The 21,206-nt window shown below is 42.7% G+C and overlaps 1 protein-coding gene across 7 annotated transcripts in view; it reads left to right on the top strand.

Moving 5' to 3' along the window:
- The window catches only part of PPFIBP2 (PPFIA binding protein 2), a 210,665-nt gene that overhangs the window by 134,215 nt on the left and 55,244 nt on the right, over positions 1-21,206 (top strand). For 5 of the 7 annotated variants that reach the window (XM_030560305.1, XM_030560306.1, XM_030560308.1 and 2 more), the window contains 2 exons: positions 4,475-4,606; positions 11,522-11,704. In XM_030560305.1, the coding sequence (XP_030416165.1) occupies positions 4,475-4,606; positions 11,522-11,704 (315 nt within the window). The remainder of the gene's footprint in view (positions 1-4,474; positions 4,607-11,521; positions 11,705-21,206) is intronic. The other 2 variants (XM_030560310.1, XM_030560311.1) reach the window with 1 other exon arrangement.

A 21,206-nucleotide genomic window follows, 5' to 3' on the forward strand; every position in this document is an offset into this window, starting at 1 on the left:
GTAGTGGCACTATGATATTTTCTGTCTTAACTATCGGTCCCTTGCCAATGATTCCTCACATTCTTTTAGCTTTTTTTGACTGCTGCTGCACATTGAGCAGATGTTTTTAGAGAATTAGCCATGATGATTTGAAGATCTCTTTCTTGAATTGTCACAGTTAATTTATCTCCCATCACTTTGTATGTATAGTTAGGATTATGTTTTCCAGTATGCATTACTTTCCACTTATCAACATTGATGTTTAACTGCCATTTTGTCACCCAGCATTGAGAGATCCCTTTGTAACCCTTTCCAGTCAGCTTTGGGACTTAACTATCTTGAGTAATTTTGTGCATCTGCAAACTTTGCCACCTCACTGTTTACCCACGTTTCCTGACCATTTATAAATATGTTGAACAGCACAGATACCAATACAGATCTTTATGGACCCTGTTATTTCCTTCATTCCATTGTTTAAACTGAACTTTGATTTCTACCCTTTTTTTCTAACCTTTTAATCCATGATTTACTAATCCATGACCAGACCCTCACTCTTATCCTATTACTGCTTAGTTTGCTTTAGAGCCTTTGGCGTGTGTCCTTATCAAAGGCTTTCTGAAAGTCCAACTGTCCAATATAAATTGGACCTCCCTTGTCCCCATGCTTGCTGACATCCTCAAAAAATTACAATAGATTGGTGAGGCATGATTTCTCTTTACAAAAGATGTGTTGACTGTTCCCCAACATATTGTGTTCATTTATGTGTCTGATAATTCTGTTCTTTACTATAGTTTCAACCAGTTTACTGGTACTGAAGTTATTTATTACTGCCTCTAATTCAGTGGCCCCCAAACTTTTTTGTCTGGTGGGCACCAGACGAAGGACTGTAGTGGGGGACGAGCATCTGCCGAAATGCCGCCCAAGTTTGGCGGCATTTCGGCGGAAACGCCTCTGGATGACACCACTTGCCGCTGACAAGCAGCGTCATCCAGAGGCATCGCCGCCGACTTTCGGCGGCATTTCAGCGGATGCTCATCTGCCGGCCAGTATGCGGGAGCGGGCACCACGTTAGGGACGCCTGCTCTAATTACTGCCTTTAAAAAAAATCTCCATTATATCAGATGTCCTCAAGTCTTCTGATACAGAGCCTGATTTAAGTGATAGATTACATAGTACACTTAATAGTTTTGCAGTTTCATACTTCAGTTCCTTCAGAACTCTTGGGGAATACCATCCGATCTTGCAGACTTATTATAGTTTAATTTATCTGTTTGTACAAAAACTCCTTTATTGACACTTCAGTCTAAGCCAGTCCTTAGATTTGTCACGTAAACAGAATGGCTCAGTGGTAAGAATCTCCCTCATATCCTGTGCAGTGAAGACTGATGCAAAGAGTTCATTTAGCTTCTCTGCAATGGGTTTATCTTCCTTGAGTGCTCAGTTAGCACCTCAATTGTCCAGTGGCCCCACTGAATGTTTGGCAGGCTTCCTGCTTCTGGTGTACTTAAAAGATAACAGCAATTTTTTTTGTATGTCTTTTGCTAGGTGCTCTTCAGATATTTTTTGGCCTTCCTAATTATGCTGTTACACTTAACTTCATAGAGTTTATACTCCTTTCTATTTTTCACAATAGGATTTGACTTCTAGTTTTTAAAGGATGACTTTTTGCCTCTAGCCACGTTTTACTCTGCTGTTTAGCCATGGTGGCATGTTTTTGGTCCTGTTGTTTTAATTTGCAGTATACATTTTGTTTGAGCATCTATTACGTTGTTTTTAAATGGTTTCCATGCAGCTTGCAGGCATTTCACTTTTGTGACTGTTCCTTTTAATTTCCATTTAACAAGCTTCCTCATTTTTGTGCAGTTCCCCTTTTTGAAGTTAAAATTCTAATTTAAAGTTACAGTAGTAATGCCTGTGCCAATTTGGAGTGATAAATACTTCTGGACATTGATCCTTTACATGTTGCTGTAGTTGTGGTGCTTTATCCTTGCTTTCCAGGAAGGCTGAAAAGTGTAAGAATAACTTTTATATTTTATATATTATAAGGATTTTGGCTCACAGTTTTGAAAACAGAATTTGTTTTGTAAAAAGCAGTCACTACTAAAATGATATATTGAGTAATTCTTGGAACAAAGTTTCTGAACAACATTACATCAATAAAATATTAAACTATAAATACTGAAACAAACAAAAGAGGAAATAATCAGATGTAACTCAGTGAAATAATTCAGTATCAGACAGATGCAACACTCTGAGGGATGCATAGGCAGAGGCATAAAACACGACGTTCCTGTTCTGTTTATTTTCCTGTCTGTGCCCAAATACCCTTTACAATGTCAGCAAGAATGGGCACAACTGTGGGAACAGTGGGTGGTTTAGATACTTGCTGCTGCAGCACAGATGACAGTCGATTACTATTTTTAATCCAGACAATATTCTCCACCAGATTGAAAGAATGTTGAGGTGGATTAAATTTGGGTTCTAAATAAATAGTGACTGTATAACTTTAAAATTTTTGCTTGTTTTTTCAAAATCCTTCATTGGTTCTAAACCATATTATACATACATAATAATTTTGAACCAGATTCTGATCTCCATAACATCAGTGTAGATCCAGAGTAGCTATGCTGACTTCAGTGAAATTCCTCTGAATTTATCCCATGCAACTGAGATCAGAGTCTAGCCTCCTTTCTTTAGTACCCCATTTCAGATTTGGGATAAAATTTTCAAAATATGCCTATGTGGTTTAGGAGCTGACATTCTATTTTTAAAGATTACTTAGGCCCATTGACTTTAAAGCAGGTTTAGGCTCCTAAAAGTATACATCACTCTGGAGAATGAGACAGAAGTGTACCTAAGTACGTTAGGTGCTTTTGAAAATTCTATCCTTGTCATCTTATTTTCTTGGCTTTGACTGGCATGGAAATTGAAAGGTGTGAGGAGATAAATCTTAAGAAATGGATGTTTTCCAAACATGACCCGAGACTGGTATGAAAATCACTTTTACTATTTCTATCCAAATCATGCCATGCTCTGCCATAGATTTCTAATACTTCAAAAAAATAAACTCAGCTCGCTTGCTTAAGCAAAAGCCTTGGCCAAATGTTTCTAGTTAATATGTGGCTCAGTTTAGACATTGTCTTCTGTGCTGGATTCCAGTTAGATCACATCACTTTCCATTCAACATTGTTCACTTTGCAGCATGTGTACGCTTCCAAAATTAACAGTTGCTACACTGTGCAAAGAAAACTTTCAGGGTACATTCATGTGATAGGAAAGAAGTTGCCTGTCTCTGTTAACGCAGCAACTGAAGTGGATTTCTTGAGCCTTTTGTGGGATTCCATGTTGTGGAACATATATTTTGCTGAATAATGCGTTATAAAAAGCTTTTTCAATCTAAATTATTGCATTGTAATATTAAAATCAGTCTCTGTCTGGGTAAGTGTTCTGGAATTCAGGCGCTCAGTCACAGGACTGCAGAAAACTCTAAGAAAAGATTTTATCTGATACACTTTTTTCTACTGTGTCATCTGAAGATTTGTGTAGGATTATGTCCTTGTGCTTATTCAGCCTCCACATACTGCTCCAGCTTGATGTCCTGGCCATGAAACAGCTTGGACACAAACATTCTCCTGAAAAAAATATTATCTAGTAGCTTACATGGAAGAACATTTAGGAAAAATAGCTGCAAAATTCATTGACATCCTTGGAAGGATACACACAGTGGAGGGGGTAGAAAAGGCTGCTTTCCTCTTACGTTTGCAGTCAAGTTGCTTGATTTTTCTGCAACAGCAAGTTGCTGATCCATGAGAGGACCTTCCCTCTTATCCCATGACGACTTACTTTGTTTAAGAACCTTTCATGAGAGAACTTATCAAAGGTTTATTTAAGTACATTATATCAACTAGCTCACCATTCTCCTCATGCTTTTTGACAGTCTCAAAGAATTTTAATAGTTTGATGCATGATTTCCCTTTACAAAAGCAGTGTTGAGACTTGCCCAATGAATAGTATTTATTTATGTCTGATAGTTCTGTGATTTACTATAGTTCAACCTATTTGTCTGGTACTGAAGTTAGCTTACCGGCCTGCAATTACCAGGATCGCCTCTGGAGCCTTTTTTAGCTACTCTTTAATCATTTGATATAGAGGCTGATTTAAGTGATAGGTTGTTAATTCTGCAATTTCATATTTGAATTTCTTCAGCACTCTTGGGTCCTGGTGACTTACTACTGCTTAATTCCGGTTTAATTTTTAAAAAATCCTTAAAAGTAAATTTATTACATTTTACAGTAAGTTACAATTTTTTTAAATTATACGCTTGAGTGAATGGTGGTTCTTAAATAAGATATAGAGTCATCTTGAATTTGTATTGAAAGTGTAAATTCCTTGGGCAGGGACTTTTGTCCACATAAATGTTAGTAATACATTAGTTCACTGCTAGTGTTTTATACAAATAATAATAATTAGGGGGAAAACTCTGCTGTTCTTTCAGGAGCTGCTAAGTCGAACGTCACTAGAGACTCAGAAACTAGATCTAATGGCAGAAGTTTCAGACCTGAAGATTAAGTTGGTTGGCATGGAGAAGGAACAGAGTGAATATGAAGAGAAGCAGAACAAAGCTGAGGTGAGTCTCACTTAGTTCCTTGTTTATTTTCTGATGCTCAGTCTCATGCATTATACTGTAGTTCTGAGAAGCACTTGAGCTGAAATGCGTGTGCAACAGCCGTCTCCCGCTTACAGTGCACTGTCTGTACCTTTGGTAATGTGCCCTAGATGCTACTGTATTTGTGTCTGTGTGTTTTCCTTTTCATACTTACTAATGTCAAAGGTTACTGTGTCACTTTAGTCAGACCCAGAGTCCATTCCAAAAACATGCATTAAAATTGTTCATCACGTAACCCTTCCTCTTCCACAGAGCTGTGGGAGGGGAGTGTAGGAATCCTTCCAAAGCCAACAATGCAGTTCTGCAGCTGCTGCTGCAGTTTCAGGTCTACCACAGCTGATGTGCCCCATGTTTGTGTGGAGGGAATAGCCGGTGGTTTAGCACAATTGTGGCCTGGTCCCATACAGCAGATCTGTACTGGTTCTGAATCAGCCATGAACACCAGACCTGGGGAGTGGGAGGGCAGGATTTCCCTTATGTGGAGGACAGGTGGGTTTCTTGCAGTTACACTGTAAATGTCAAATGAAGAGAAATCTTGGTGAAAAGAAATGATGTCTATATTGGGACAAATACTAGACCGTACTGCAGGTATGGGAGGCAGTGGACATAGCAGAACCTTTGTTTCTAGCACATGGGGTGAGGAGGTGAATAGGATATTGAGAACCCTGCAGGAAATCCACTTTCCAGGCACATCACAGAGCACAGCTCCCCAGAACTTCCCTGCACCTCAGCCGGGGTGGGGATCAGTGCCCCTAACAGAATGGAGCTCTGCAGTAGCCTGCCAGGGGAGGATTACAAGGACTATATTCTGGGACTAAGGTTTGCACTTTACTGCAGCAGAAAAATGTTTTGTTCTAAATTTACCTAGGAAAAATTTGAAATTCAGGTTGTGTAAAATATCTGTCCTCTGTAATGCTTCCAACAAACTGTTGGACACATGCTGACTGTACATAGGTTAGCTATGGGAGCTGTAATTTACTGCTCACTTCTAGGTTTGGAATTTGGGATTTTTGAGCTTCTCAAGGTTTCTGAAACTTTGATAGCATTAGGGAGGATAAATTCTGGCAGTGGTTGACAGCCAAGTAAGTAACACGTGCCCCTTTTATCATCTATGGCCTCCCCATGATTTTTCACTCAGAACTATTAGTGTTTTAAGTGTAGAATCCCATGTAACCCTAAGGTCTAACCAGGTCTGTGTAGTCTACTTCACAAGGAAATCGCCAAATCTCTCACTAAGGGGTAGGTGCTCCCAAGAATCCAAACATCCCATCAGAATGGGGTAATCCCATCTCCTTTGGATTGTGTCAGGCGTTTTCAACGTGGGGGGTTATGACTACATTGCCCTATCCTAAGTGATAGGAAGGTTCTAGTTTGGTGGGAATGGCTGAGAAATGTGGGGTTAAAGTATATGCCAAACTGTCAACTTCTCTAGGGTTGGTAGATCTGACCCCCACCATAACCCCAATGTGAGGGTCAGTTTGATCCTGACTGCTAAGAGACTACCACCCAAAGTAAGAAAAACTGAGACTGTTGAATTTGAAGAGTCATGCTGTGGCCCACCTGGTTGCTTCAGAGAGCCAAACCTGTACAAACCAGCACTGACTGAGCAAAATAACCATAATGTACATAGCACCCTCTAGTAACTGCATCTGTTAAATGAAATTGAAGCTGCAATAAACATTTGGAATAAGGTAGGTGCATGGGAGTGTGGGTGAAGATGCAGGAGGCAGAGCGGAAGGTGACTGCCTTCACCAGCCACTGCCTTTTCTAGGCAGCACCATGCCATCTGCCAGCCAATCACTGTGCTCTAGACTGGGGCTGGGATTGACCCAGGTGGGTATGACATTGATTGATGGGACGCTGTGTTGACACTACCTAGAGGGGATAGTGCTAAGGCCTGACCCCAGCACCAGTGCTATTTTACTCCAGAGGCATTCTCTAGCTAAGCCTTTTTAAATTGCCTGCAAATTATACTGCATATTAAAACTTGCCTCTTGCAATTGGATTTTTTAAATTTATTTTTAAATGAGTATCAAAAACACAGGATAATTTAACTAAAACATATATGTAATTTTTAATTCTGTGCTTTTATATTTTAAACCAGCTGTTTCCCATCAGCTAGATAGAATTTCTTAAATTCTCTCTCTAGTATTATGGGAAGATAAGGCAAAGTATATCTGGGAGTGATTCTGAGTTTTATCTCTCAAATCCATTTCACTTTGTCCTGCACAACATGCAGCTGTGGTTTGGTTTTGATTTTAGTTAGTAACAAAGAGTCTGAATCTCTCTAAGCTCCCCTCAAAGGTATTAATTTTACACTGAATGCCAGTTGTCACTGGCTCTTCAAAAGCACGAGCTAAATTGAAAGTGCTATTTATATCCATGTAACAGGAGGGCCAAGAGGATAGAAGTTTGTAAACAGACAGGTTCTACTCCTGAGCTCTGCAACGTTAATGTCCACTCCGCAAAATAACTCTCTCTTCTGTCACAGTGCAGCACTGTAAAGATTTATGAGCTGGTTTCTCAAGTCCCACCTGAAGAGCTCTCTGTAGCTTTTTCCTTTCTTTAGAAGCTCTGGACCCCTTGGAAATTATTTAAAAAATATGAGGTTATGTAAAGAGCTGCAGTATCAAGTGACCACCTGCACTGGAGCCACCTGCAATATGTGTACAGAGGCATAACCAGGTCTTCTGTTAGGTGGTGTCAGGAACAACTGTCATGCTCCCCTCCCCCCACCCTACCCATCCCTCTCCGCACCTAGTATTGTACACTCTGGCTGTATGAATGGACCATTTGTATGGTGTTGGCTAGACAGTGTAGCTTACGCACTGATCTGCATTGAAGGCAATGCACTGCCACACTCCTTAAGGTCCGTGGTGCACAGAGGGTGTACACGTGCTGCACTGGCCCTTCTGGCCCATTGGACAATACAATCTTGTTTGTCTTAGGTAGACAGCGTGCAGGAGAGGGACACAGCCCTGTCACTATCATGAGTGTCCTGTTTGAAGGGATTGTGCCCTGGTCCCTCCTGGCAGTGGGAGTGGGGAATTGGGTCCTGGCGCTCTGCTTCCACATTTGTGCCCCCAGCACATCTACATAAACTTGCCCTGTACATTTTCTTCAGATTTGTATGTTTTATAGTTCCATTTGCTGGTGCGATAAAGCAACAAAGTAATTTCCTGAAGTTATAATACAGGCAAAACTACTTCAATGGGAGTATGTGTATGCAAGACAAAGAGTTTTGTGCCATATCCTGGAGCTCTTACTCAGATGAGGACAGGCGGCAGAATTGGACCCATAGTTTTTAGCTGTGGGAAAAACGAATCTTGGAATGCTTCTTGTTTTTTCAGTAATTCTTTTCTGTACAGAGTTTACTGGGATAAGAAGAGAGACTCAAACAGTAGCAACTAATCTCTGCTGTGCCACCATTTTAGTGGTCAGTAGGAAAAGTTATGTCCCATGTACAATGATTCTTCATCTGTTGTGGCTAGGGTTATTTAGAGGCACTTTTTGTTTGTATCTAGAAATTATAACCAAAAGAAACACATTTATCTCTGATATGTCTGTATCTCTAAGGAGCCTATCACTTGCAGTCCTGGAGCTGCTAGTAGGTGGAGTTGACATTCAGCTTTTTGCATCACTTCACCTCAATCCAGATTTAATTTGCAAGATCTTCTGAGCCTCGTCTGAGAGCTGTGGGGAAGAGGTTGGCAAAAGAGAGAGGGTGCATTCTCTGTTTCTGAACGTTCTTGTGCGTATATTCAGAGAAAGCCAAGAGCCACATAGTTTGATCCTAGATCTGGCTCTAAGCTTCCCCAAAGTCTAGGGGAGTTTAGATCCACTCTTTGGCTCAAATCAAACTCCAGCTATAGTTATAACAGCCTTTAATGCTGAGAGAGAAAAGGCCTGGTATAGGAAAACGTATAGAAAGAGATTCCCAGAAGAGGAGAAGCAAAAAGAGAAAGATGAAAAGAATGTATTCTCAGCCTTTTCCCTATAAAACGAGAACATGCAGCTACAAAGGCAGAGACTGAAGCTGGAGCATTTTCCCTCTATGGACCCATCTTATTGTCTATGGGGAGGACAGGGAGTTTTACCATCTCCAACTTATCAGGGGTGGCTCAAGGCAAGTCCAGAGTGCACAGACGCACACAGCCCCACATTCCAGGAACCAGTCACTGGAGCACAGTGGAAAAGAGTTGGAAAGCAGAGGGGATCTTCTCCCAGCTGCCAAACTCCTGCATTGCCAGGATTGGAATCTACCACTAAAGTAGCTGCCAGTCCCTTACCTGTGCCAATGCATACCTACAGAAGTCTGCATGGGCCCCACACATCTGATTTCACCAAGGATTCTGCAAAACCTAGCTTGGCTCTACCTCATAAAGGTTAATAGTGCTCCCTGTTCCCTGCCAACGACAAATGCAGAATAAAAAATGGGATTGTCAAAGGAGACTAAGGGAGTTAGGCAAGCACCCAACTCCCATTGAAATTCTGTGGAAGATGGGTGTCTAGCTTCCTTAGTCTCTTTTTAAAATCTCAGCCTGTAGCAGTAATAGTATTCAATAGGAATTTACTAGCACAGTGTTAATTTTTAAAAAAACTGCTGCCTTGTTGTGGCAATGACTGTGAAAATGGAACAAAATCCAGACATGGAAAATCAAGGGCTCTGGATAGTATCCTGATTTTACACAAAGCCTGTGCTTTCCAGGAGTTCCCCTGGCAATAATGTGATAGGATGATGGGCTTGGCTACAGAAACACTTCCCTCCCCACTGCCCTGCTGTGTTATTGCAAAGTTGCTAATGGATGTGGTCACTCAGTCTTCTCAGCATATGAGGGATACAGTTCCATCTGCATTAGCTGATGCTTCAGGAGCCTGGCTTTGTTACCTACAGTCCTGGCACAGTGTAGCAAAATCTGTAAAGGAACTAATACCCAGATTTTGCAGGCCACACAACTTTTCCTAAATGTTAAAGAGGCTGTTCACTGCTAAGTGGAGGAAGGGATCTGAAAACAGCATATATTTAGGCCCTGGTTCAGCAAACCACTTCAATATGTGCTTAAAAGTTAGCCGATGCTTTGCTGAATCAGGGCCTTAGCATGAAATACCTGTTTGCCATATAACTTCTGTAGATTGCTGATGTGCATACCTTCGGAAATTAAAAGAGAGAGTATATTTAAAGGCTTTGATCCTGCTTTTGGAGTTCTGAGCCATTAGTGCACCTTGGTTGGTTCTGTAGAGTATTTGCTTGTTTGGAACAATATATGCCGAGACCCAATAAACTGCTCCCCTGCACAAAGAAGTTCTCAGTGATCCCTTCTACAATTTTAGCTAGCTTTGCATTTACTGCACTGCAGGAGAGTTTCAGGTAAGTGTAAACTTTTAAGAGGATTTTCATGTTTTGTAATAGAAAAATTGGAAATCTCTTCTGTGCCCCTTTTGCAGGTCCCCATTCCCTCTGGGTGTTCTGCTGCCCATTAAGTTTCCCACTCACTTAGGTGATTGATTAATGTCATAAGATTTACTTTGCCTAGAAAAAATGAGAGGCTGTAAAATACGTGATATCAATATACATGAATATTAAGAGAGCAATTCCAAATTTTTGTAATCTCTGAGGAAGCATTGAAGATTGAGCCATTTAATTAAGAAAGGGGAATAGGACGTCACATAACTTTTACTACAGACTTGCGCTTGGTTTCCTTCCCATAACTAGAAGTGTCCTGTTTTATTGACTGTTCCAGGGAAGCTGTTCCCTATCTGAATGTATTCACAATTTTAAAATAACCCTATATATTGTCATTCTGCTGCCTTCCTTTTTAGAGCATCATTTTGGCTTCTCCAAAATGTGTTGCTTAATCATGTGTGTCAGGAACATGCCCAAGTTGGTGGGGCTAAATGGCAGAATGGATGGTTTAGGGACCTATTGTTCTTATCCTTACTAGTCCTGAGTATAAAGGGACCTGCTAGTACAGGGGTGGGCAAACTTTTTGGCCTGAGGGCTGCATCTGGGAATAGAAATTGTATGGCGGGCCATGAATGCTCACAAAATTGGGGTTGAGATGCATAGGAGCCAGAGGGGGGACATGCCGCTGCTTCCGGGAGCCATGTGGAGTGGCCCCCGATCCTGCTCCCTGGCTGGAGCACTGGAGTGGGGCAAGGCCCAGACCTCACTCCCCAGCAAGAGCTCTAGAGCAAGATTAAAACAGCTGGTGGGCCGGATTCAGCCTGCAGGCCATAGTTTGCCCACCCCTGTGGTAGTAGAATGGAGGTCGACTAATTCATTTTCTGGAGTAGGATTTCTTTTGGCATGGATGTCTGTAATTATACATTATATGACAGAGTAGATTATGGTCCAGAATGATCACATGACAACTTTTTACTAGTAAATGATGTTGGGTGCATATATTAATGTATATAACTGATCGCATTTTAGCGCAGCCAAAAAAAAAAAAAAAGGCTGTCTGTGGTCACAAATTGCTCCAGAACAGCTGGCCAACATCACAGTATAAGTTCCAATTGTTGTCATATCTCTGTATCCTGCTGGGCAGATTGGTAAAGACCTGGCGCCAAATTCTAATCTCCTTCACGCTGATGTAAATCACAAGTAACTCCACTAAACCTCTCTGTCTCAGGTATTTCTAAAACATCCATCCCCTTGATATATGAGCACTTACTTAAATGGAGCTACTCCTGATTTACACCAATTTACACCTATCTCACGTAGGAAAAATCAGGCTTGTTTCTTTGTAGTCTCTTCCCAACTTCATGTATTCCGTAGTCCTGTGACTGTGAAATAATCTTCTGTGCTTCCTGCCCTTATTTCTTCCTTAATCCCCGTCATTTTCTTTCTCACCTGTCTCTCTTTCCTTCTTGCAGTCAGTAGTGAACCTGATCAGTGAGCTACAAGACCAGATGTGTAGACTACAGCTGGAAATTAATAGTAAAATCCAGGAAAGAAAGTCTCAAGATAGGAAACTTGAACTGACAGCTAATGATCTTCAGGCCAGCACAAGATCAGTGGTAGAGAGCCTCTCCCAGAAGAATTGCTCTCTGTGTGATGTATGAGAAGTACACTTTAGCATAATTTTGTGCATTGCCCCCTTTCTCACAAAAACTGAATTCCACTAACCAGAATTATGTTGTGAACAATAGGCATTAATCTGTGTGACTTTTTTTAGAGAGCGTGCTGTGTTAATAATAAAAAACCTAGTGCCAAATTCTGCTCTTATTGATGACTGCTTTACCAATGCACAGATGTCAATGAGAGCAAAATATGGACCTAACTTTTTAATAAAGTTTGCATTTTGCTTTTAACTCTCAAAAGCATTTTGTCATAGCTGTTCTATTTTAGAATGCCAACAATAGAACTATGTTTGTATAGCAGCATAGTTTCTGAGGTGATCTGCCACCATATATGTCAGCATAACTACGCATTGACACACTGAATACAGTGAGCCACTTGAGAAGTGCTTAGCACACTTGCAGAAATAATTTGCCTTTCCTTTCATTCTGTTCATTGTGTGTGTTCTGATATAATGAAATTAATTAAAAGAACCTCAGAAAAGACTTTTGTTTGTACTTTTAAAAAATTGAAAATCTTGAAATAATTTTTTTTTATTCTCTGAAACAAGCACTTATGATAAAACATTTTTTATGTTTACAGTACAAACCTTCACTTTATTTGATCAAAACCACTTCATGTGTCAGGGTAACAGGTACTTTGCTTAAGCTGCTTAAATTGAATGGAGGTGGAGTGACATTGGCATGCTTGAAAGCCTATTTTAGGATTACTCTTTAGTTCCACTTTGCTGCATTTGCAGTGTTTCCTTAATTATTTGTGGGATCATTTCTGGAAAGCCGAACTGTAATCTACTCATATTGACAGAGGGTTTTGATGTTTTGATTTTTTGCTGGTGGGTAGGTTGGTTTTCAAATAATTTTTCTGTTCTTTTTTTCATAGGATTTTTTTTAATAAATATCCTTTGTTGATTTGATGCCTATTAAACGTACGGCTGCTGTTTTTGCTTAATAATTCACCTCTGTCTGGCACTGTCTAGTGAATCATTAGAGTACATATGAAATACACATTGGAGAAAAAGGTTAAAATTTATATTAAGGTATGAAGAGCACCATGAATCGGGTTCCATGTTTAAAATGCACATTTGAAGAACTGTTGTTCTTGTTTTCCCCGAGACATAGGTAGGATTATTTAATGTACAAGAATATGCAGGATCCATGTGTTTGGATTAGGTTTAGGGTTTGTCACATTACAAATGTCAGTTCAGGGAAATAGTGCCCCCTCGATGCCAGTGCCAAGATTCATCAGTAATGTTGGTCTCAGAGAATGAACACTGAGGTTATAAGTATCTTAAAGAAGGGGAGAGATTCAAGAGGCAAGATATGGCCAGATAGCTGGAGGTCATTAGGATCCTGTCTGGAGCCTTTGAGTAGGCTCAGTGACAAGGATAACCCCCGTGCTTGGATGCCTGGTGAAGGTAAATTGAGCACCAATGTAAAAGGTAACAAAAGTTGCATTTCAATATACTAAATTACAAAACATTACTATGCATTAAAATCAGAGCTTGAAAAATGTACCTATTGTGGACTAAGCCCATTAGTAAAATACACTGGTGATTTTGTTCATACATATTCCAGAATCACACCTTCTGTAATCTAAAGTAATAAGATGATTATGTATTGTTTGTTGTGTGCTGTTGTAAAATATAGTCAATTTTCTGGGGGGGTTTTAAATGAGATTTATTCTTTCTCTTGGCTTTAAACTTCCTCTTTTCCTTTTCTTTTCTTTTCTATTGTAGATCATAGTGCATATTTCCTTCATTGTCTTCCATATCTGTTGCCTCTCTTCTACCACCGCCTTATAACTCTTTCACTATGTCGTGTGCTCTACCTTCTCTTCTGTAATTTCTGTCTCCTCATGCACTTCTGCCTCCCAGATCTCTCATCCCAAAATACCATGCTCTTCTTCCCCCTTAATCTTTCAGAATCTCACCACTCTCACAAAGAACTTGGGAATTTTACCAGATTCCTAACAGCTAAGTGGTTAAACATACCAGACAGGGTCAGTGCCCAGGTGAGATGTCCCTCCTTCCTAACCCTCCATCTCTCTTAAGGTGTTGGGAAATGGGAAGGTGCTGAGATTCCTATCCTGATGCTCTTCCGCTACCCTCCTCAAAGTGTCATCTTTTATATCGAGTCTTCAGATAGTACTTGTCCAATAAATTTGAAGCAGTGCCTCCCATCCCCAACCAGATCACCCTGGCTGTTAGAAGGGAGGAGTATTCAGGGCCGCCCGGGGGGGGGGGGGGGGGAGGGGGGATTTGCCCTGGGCTCCACAGGGGCTCCCAAGAGAATGACTGAGGCTCCCGCCCCAGCCCAACCCTGCCTCCGCTCCTCACCTGGAGCCTCAGCACATCCAAGAGTGTCCCTGGACAGCGCTGCAGCATGGTTCCGGTGGGGCCTGAGCTCCACCACGCTCAGAGCTGCATGGTAAGGGGGTGGGGCTGTGAGCTCCAGCGGGGCCTGAGCTCAGCTCCCTCCGCTCGGCGTGGAGCTTGCAGCCCTGCCTCGTGACCATGCGGCTCTGAGTGGGGCGGGCCTCAGGCCCCACCGGAGACATGCTGCAGCTATGGAGGAACGCTCCTCTATGCGCTGAGGCTCTGGGTGAGGGTGAAACGGGGGGTAAGGGGCCAGGGCTGGGGGGGGGGGTTGGCTAAAAGGCAGGGAGTCCCAGGGACAGTCAGGGCACAGGGAGGGAGCAGAGGTTGGGGGGGCAGTCAGGGGACAGGGAATGGGGGGGTTGGATTGTGAGCGTTCTGGAGGTCTGTCAGGACTCGGGAGGGTTGGGGCAGTTAGGGGACAGGGAGCAGGAGTAGGTGCCCATGCTGGTGGTTGCAGGTGGGGTCGGGGATGGGGAGGGGACAAGGAGCAGGATGGGTTGGGGATTCTGAGGGGGGCGGGCAGTTGAGGGGCAGGAACTGGGTGGGAGTTGGATAGGGGGCAAGGCCAGGCTGTTTGGGAGGCACAGCCTTCCCTACCCTAAAGCTCATTCAGCAGTTTGAGGCTTGCAGGAGAGCCAAGCTGTTAGCTGTTCCATTAGGGCTACCATCCCTTTCACTTCTCAAATGCCAAATTATAGTCTATATTTAATTTTAGTGCCATAGAGAGATTCATGTTAGGGGGGAGTAGCTTCATTTAAAATTAGTCACTGAGGGAGGGATCACATGAGAAGAGCAAAATCCTACACCACCTAGCTCCTTCCCAACCCTACCAAGGGAGACCCCCCGCCCCTGCATTCCTTGAGGCTTCAGAGGGGTTAATTCAGTGGTTCTCAAACTTTTGTCCTGCTGATCCCTTTCACTTAGCAAACCTCTGAGTGTGACCCCTCCCCCCCTTATAAATTGAAAACACTTTTTTATATATTTAACACTATTATAAATGCTGGAGGCAAAGCGGGGTTTGAGGTGGAGGCTGACAGCTTGCAACTCCCAGTAATAACCTCGTGACCCCCTGAAGGGTCCCAACCACCAATTTGAGAACCCCTGGGTTAATTTAATTTTAGCACCCTGTGTCCTTTCACATGCATGTGCTATTTTGAGCATTTCAGTTTTCACAACATAGGCTCATCCCAGATTCTGGAACAAGCTCAAATGCTCAGTTCGTGGCATATGTACATAAACTATACTAAAGACAAACTCACAGTAACCGTCTCCAGTTTGTGAGGGACCCCATGGAGCCAATCTCTAGGAAACAGATAAACGCTTGGAGGTTAAGTCCATTAATGGCTGTTAGCCAGGATGGGTAAGGAATGGTGTCCCTAGCCTCTGTTTGTCAGAGGGTGGAGATGGATGGCAGGAGAGAGATCACTTGATTATTACCTGTTAGGTTCACTCCATCTGGGGATACTGGGCTGGATGGACCTTTAGTTTGACCCAGTATGGCTGCTCTTATGTTCTAACCTAAATTAACCCAAAGCTATGGAGTCAGATACGAGTCAAGGAAGCCAGCAGAGTATCAGAAACATGGAAAAATCTCTGACTGGATGGGCTCAGGCGTTTGGTCACAAGCTGAGATGGTTCAAAAGTTTTGGATTTTTTTTAAGCAGAATTTTTTTATTGTTTCTTTAAACAATCAAACACAGCAAGCAGCAAATATTTGGCCACACACTTCTGAAACCCCAAACCATATTCAGGTTTTGGCAAACTAATTTCAGCTTTTCAATTAAAAAAAACATAACAGATATTGAAGGAAAGCAGACATTGTCCGTGATTTTTTTCTGCTTTTTAAAAACCCCTAGTTTTCAATCCGAAAAAAGTTTTGATGGAAAATATTTGTCCAACCCTTTTAATGAGCTTTAGTACCTTTTAGTACTAGCTAATGCTGAGAACCAGTGATACCTTATAAAGAAGTTTTCTCAAAACTGGGTTTGTGCCGAGATGCGGAAGGTTTATTTTTTGCAGGGCCACCCATGGGGAGGAGGGGGGGAGCAAGTGGGGCAATTTGCGCCAGGCCCTGCAGGGGCCTGCATGAGAATATAGTATTGTAATTTTTTTTAATGGAAGAGGCCCCTGAAATTGCTTTGCCCCAGGCCCCCTGAATCCTCTGGGCGGCCCTGGGAGTATTCACTGTGTTCCCTCTATATGTCTTATCTAGATATTTGAGCGACTTTATAAGGGCCTCATAAGGTAGTATCTGAGCCCCTTACAATCTTTAACACATGTAATGTATTTATCTTCACAATGCTCCTGTGAGGCAGGGAAGAACAGGAAAACTGAGCAGCAGCAGGGAAGTTTAAACTGACCATCCGCTGATGGATTAAACAGACACAACTCGTCTACCTGGGGGTTTTAAAACAGTTCAAGTGGAGTTAATCCGGTTCTATAACGCTAGCGTACACGTGACGCAACACATCCCCATGCATTAACTCCACACTTACAAAATTCTGGAGTCCTGTAGCAAAGTGGACTAAGTTTGCTATGAATTGATTTAGTTAGATCTGTTGTTCGTGTGTATGCACTGCTTCAACAGCTATCCCTCAGTGCTTTGAAGTCAACCACTACTGGCCTGTCTATGTACCTGTGTTCTTGCAGTACTATAGCAATTCAACTCCACAGTCCCCACAACTTGCCTTGTGCTACTGCTTGGAGCCATGTGAAGACCGTGCATCTCATTGCCATCTGGGAGAAGAGTCGGTGCAGGAAGCTCTTTTGGTCAGACATCAGGATAAAGAACAGTTTGTGGATATTGTGAAGCAGGTGTCCACAAAGAGTCATGACTGGGACATCAAGCTGTGCTGGAGAAAGAGCACACAGCTCAGGAGGGCCTACCTTAAGTTGAGGGATGCAAGGAAAACATCCACCAGGAGACATGTAACCTGTCCATTTTACAAAGAACTGGACAGACCAGCAAACACTCTTGGATCTTGCTGCCAGCACTTTTCCAACTGCCAAAGGACAACCAGAAAGATGAGTGGGATGAGGGCAAAGAGCTGTCCCCTGAGAGCCGGGTGAAAATCAACGCAGTTCCTGCCCTGCAGCTGTAGAGCCCAATTCCTGCCCTCTATCAGCCGAGCCCAAGTCCCCGCCAGTAACCCAAGCCGGGACCAAAGAGCTACAAAGAGACACATCCTCTGGAGGGAACTTCAGCATGTAGGTACCTACTTAAAGTTTTTTGTTTTTGTTGTTGTTGTTTTTATTAATTGTGGTATGCCCCTATGCTGATTTCTGTCTGGGTGGCCCACAGCTCATTTTAGGTAGATATAAACTAGGAGTCTTTCTGAGTTTCCCAAACCCCCTTCCTTCCCCCCTCCTTTCTCACTCAGATCCTCCCTCCTCCCCGCAAATCCACATTCCCAAGATGGCAGCTGTTTCACTTGAGAACTCTTTTCCATCTTAAATCCCGGATCATCAGCAGTCTTCAGGCCCAGTCCATGAAGGGTACATGCCTATCTGCCCATTTTCCTTTCACCTTTCCTTATCTGTCCTGCCCAGTGAACCCTCTTCCACCGTCACCCGTTTGCCCTCTCACAATGGCAGCTTACAGCATGGCGCAGCCACAGCCTCTACCCCACCCCCTCCTGTGACAGATTCAAATAATTAATACATTCTTTGTGCTAAAAATACAACAGTTACTGAAACACTGGTTACAGGAAAAGGAATTTGGTTAGTGGTAATAGTTTGCATGAAGTATAAATGCATATTGAAAGCCCATACAAAAGCAGATACAAAAAGTAATGCTCCTCACTGAGGTGTAAGCGTCCTGCACATTGTAGCTGACAGTTATTGCAGGACCCTGTCTAATCTCTGGATTTTCTCCATGCCTGCAGGTGAGATAAAGCAGAATTTAAGACTGAGAAATGGCTTGATTTTGGTTCTCACATTATAGGGATTGCCATGTACTCATTCCTTCCAGTATAGCTCACAACTCCTTTCTACTCCTACAGCACTTCTAGGGGACCATCTTGGTGAATATCTTCACAGCATATCTCTTTGGTCTGCCCTTTGCCTTTTGAATAATGCTATTCTCTGCCTCCTAGTCTTTTCAGTGTAACATCATCATGACTCAGGGCAGCACAAAGGGAATGTAGAGGGGATTACTATGCAGCTCATGTTCTGTTGCCCACCTCACTCCTATGACAGTACAGAGCCACCTCCCACGCACAAACAGAAGTGCAGAGCATGACCGGGAACATAAGTCCCCTGCCCCCAGCAATCCAAGGCACAATGGCAAGGCAAGACAGCATACACTGTGCACACTAAAATTCCAGTGCAATCAGTACCTTTCCCACATGCAGACCACTTATCTCTGAGGTTCACTCGAGACTGGGAAGAATTTCAAGAAGGTAAAGTCTGTAATTCATATTTAAAAAAAAGCTGTCATGGCCTGACTGGAAAACAAACAATAGCCCACTCTTTGTTTTTTTTTCCATTCTCCTGTAGCCATTACATCTGCAATGGCCAAACTGCCAAGGAGAGGGCCTCTGTCAATGGCAGAGTGTCTGTCCAATCTGAGGGGGCATAAAAGGAAGACTTGGGACAAGGTGTTTGCACAGCTCATAACAGAGTCCCACAGAAAAATTCAAGATGTGTGAAAGGTGGAGGCAGTATCTGAGAAGCCAAAGGGAGAAAAAAATGGAGCTGTCAAATGAGACAGTGGCCAAGGACAACATCACAGTCACCAGGAAAACATTGCCATAACCAAGGAGACCATGGAAAAGTACAGGGAAATGCAGAGGCAGTTCAGAGAGACTATATTAAGCCAAAATATGCTGCTTCATCTTATGGTGGTGTTAGGACAGCAGGTGCTGCAGCTCAGAGAGGTGGGACCCAGCCACGTTCTTGAGCCCCTGGATAATACAAGTTACTGGGGCCACCTGCAACTCCACCCTGCTCCACCCACCTGGAGCAGTGTTCCCAGAAGCCATGCCCCTCTAGGCACAGATTAAAAATGCATCTGAGCCCAGCTCTTTTGAGTCCTTCGGTGCCCCTGAGAACTTTGAGCCACGGCACGAAATCCCACAAGAAGAGACAGAAGCAAGATGTATACTCGCCTGTAACTTTAAGCCCCTCCACCCCACCAACTGTTCTGCACTGCACGGCACTTTCAGCGTTGGCTGCACTGTTGTTTTGTTTAATATATTTTTGATTAAAAGCTGCTGTAGTATTGCATCAGTAAAAACTTAATTTTTGGTTTGTTACATGACTCTTTCTTGTTTCATAATCAAAACCATTTAAAATTCATATATTATGACTCATCACTGCATGAAAGTTAGAAATCCCTTTAAACAATGGTAAAATAATTTATGGAGTTTCACAGAAGTACTTGAACAAGGCCACACTTACAGCACCCAATGAACCTGAATCCCACTTCAAGGGGCTAACGGCTGATTGTATAGCCACACATTTTCAGGGATGAGACTCAAAATAAGGACAGTGGGCATCCCAAACAATATGTCTCTGGTTTATTTCCATTTTCTGCGAGATACCTGGCTAGCTGCTCAAGCCACTGAACAAGATCTGGACCTCGTCTTTGCACCCACTGTTAAAGCTTTCTCCCTTATCTGCACAAATGTTGGATAGAATACAATATGCTGATATAATGCTTAGCACATTTTTTTCTGCTGCTTCCAACCTATTCCACAAACAGTGCCATCTCCCTTTCAGATGGCCAAATGCACATTTGATTACCATTCTGCAGCTGCTGAGTGGGTAGTTAGAAAGCTCTGTCATTCTGTCCAGATGGTCTGTGAATGGCTTCATTAACTAAGGAAGCAGGGCTTGAGAGGTCTCCCAGAATAACTGGAGAAACATCCGCACCATTAATGTCAATAGTGTTACTGGGGCCACACAGTTCTCCTTCCACTAGTTTGACAAGACATGAGTTCTGATCATGTACATTTCCAGTATACCCTACATTTATGTCTGTAAACCTACCATGGTGGTCAACCAGCCCTTAGAACACCATGGAGATCTATCTCTTCCTATTCATAAGTTCTGTTCCTGAGTGGGGGAATGAGGGTCTGGGAGGGAGCAAATGATAAGAGATGGTTTATAAGTTATCCCAGACAGTTTGATGGCTTTGCATGTATGTGGTTCCCAATAGTCTCCTGAGCATTACCCAGCATTATAACTGGATGAAACAGTACCTTTTCCATGGCATGACACTCCTGCATGAGAATGTCGCAAGCAGTTGATCTCCCCAAGTTGAATTGATCTGCCACCAACCAGCAGCATTCTGGAGTGGCCAGCTTCCTGATGGTAATGGTGACCTGCTTCTCTAGGGGCAGGGGTACAGCATGTTGGTACACTGTTGATGAAGCTCCAAGGTCAGTTCAGTGCTTGTCTAAAAAAAAGTAACCCTTTCCACTCTGAAATTTTCTCGCTACTGCTGGTCATCCCAGTTCTGCACAATAATTCATTCCTACCAAGCCATGCTGGTTTTCCGAGGCCAGAAATATTCTGCTCAACATGGTGGCAGACTGTTTGGTGTGTATTTCAGCACTCAAGGCCAAACAAAACTGCTGAGTGGAGGATGTGGCAGCAGCAACTGCTCCTCCAGCAGCAGGAGGAAATTCAGCAACAGTGGAAGCAGGACAAGGGTGAGGAAGAAGAGAAGGACACTGAGCAGCTATTTCTAGAAGACCAGTACCTGGAGGAGTTTCAAACCGTGTGAACACTATTGGTGCAGCTTGTGTACAGCGCGTTAGCAGCCATGCAGCAAAAAGCTTTGCGTTAAGACTCCCCATGTAGATATCCTAATAAAGGTGCTAAGAATCTTTTTGTTGTTGTTGTAAATGCATCTCTTGGCTGCATCAATTGACATGGGACCTTTTATTTACTGACGGGTCTCTCCATCATCAGCTCCTCAGGTAGGGATATAGTCTTATTTGTCTGTAAAGTGTTTGTGTGTGGTGCCTGTCTGCTGAATATTGCTTCATCTGTGGTATTTGTTGGTGTTTTTAAGTATCTTAAATACCTGCCAGCAGGAGCTTTTTTCCTTCTGTGAACATTAGGAGACTCTTCGGCAGCATTTCAGTCTTCTAGAT

Source organism: Gopherus evgoodei, chromosome 4 (genome assembly GCF_007399415.2).
Source record: "Gopherus evgoodei ecotype Sinaloan lineage chromosome 4, rGopEvg1_v1.p, whole genome shotgun sequence".
Taxonomy (NCBI): Eukaryota; Metazoa; Chordata; order Testudines; family Testudinidae; genus Gopherus; species Gopherus evgoodei.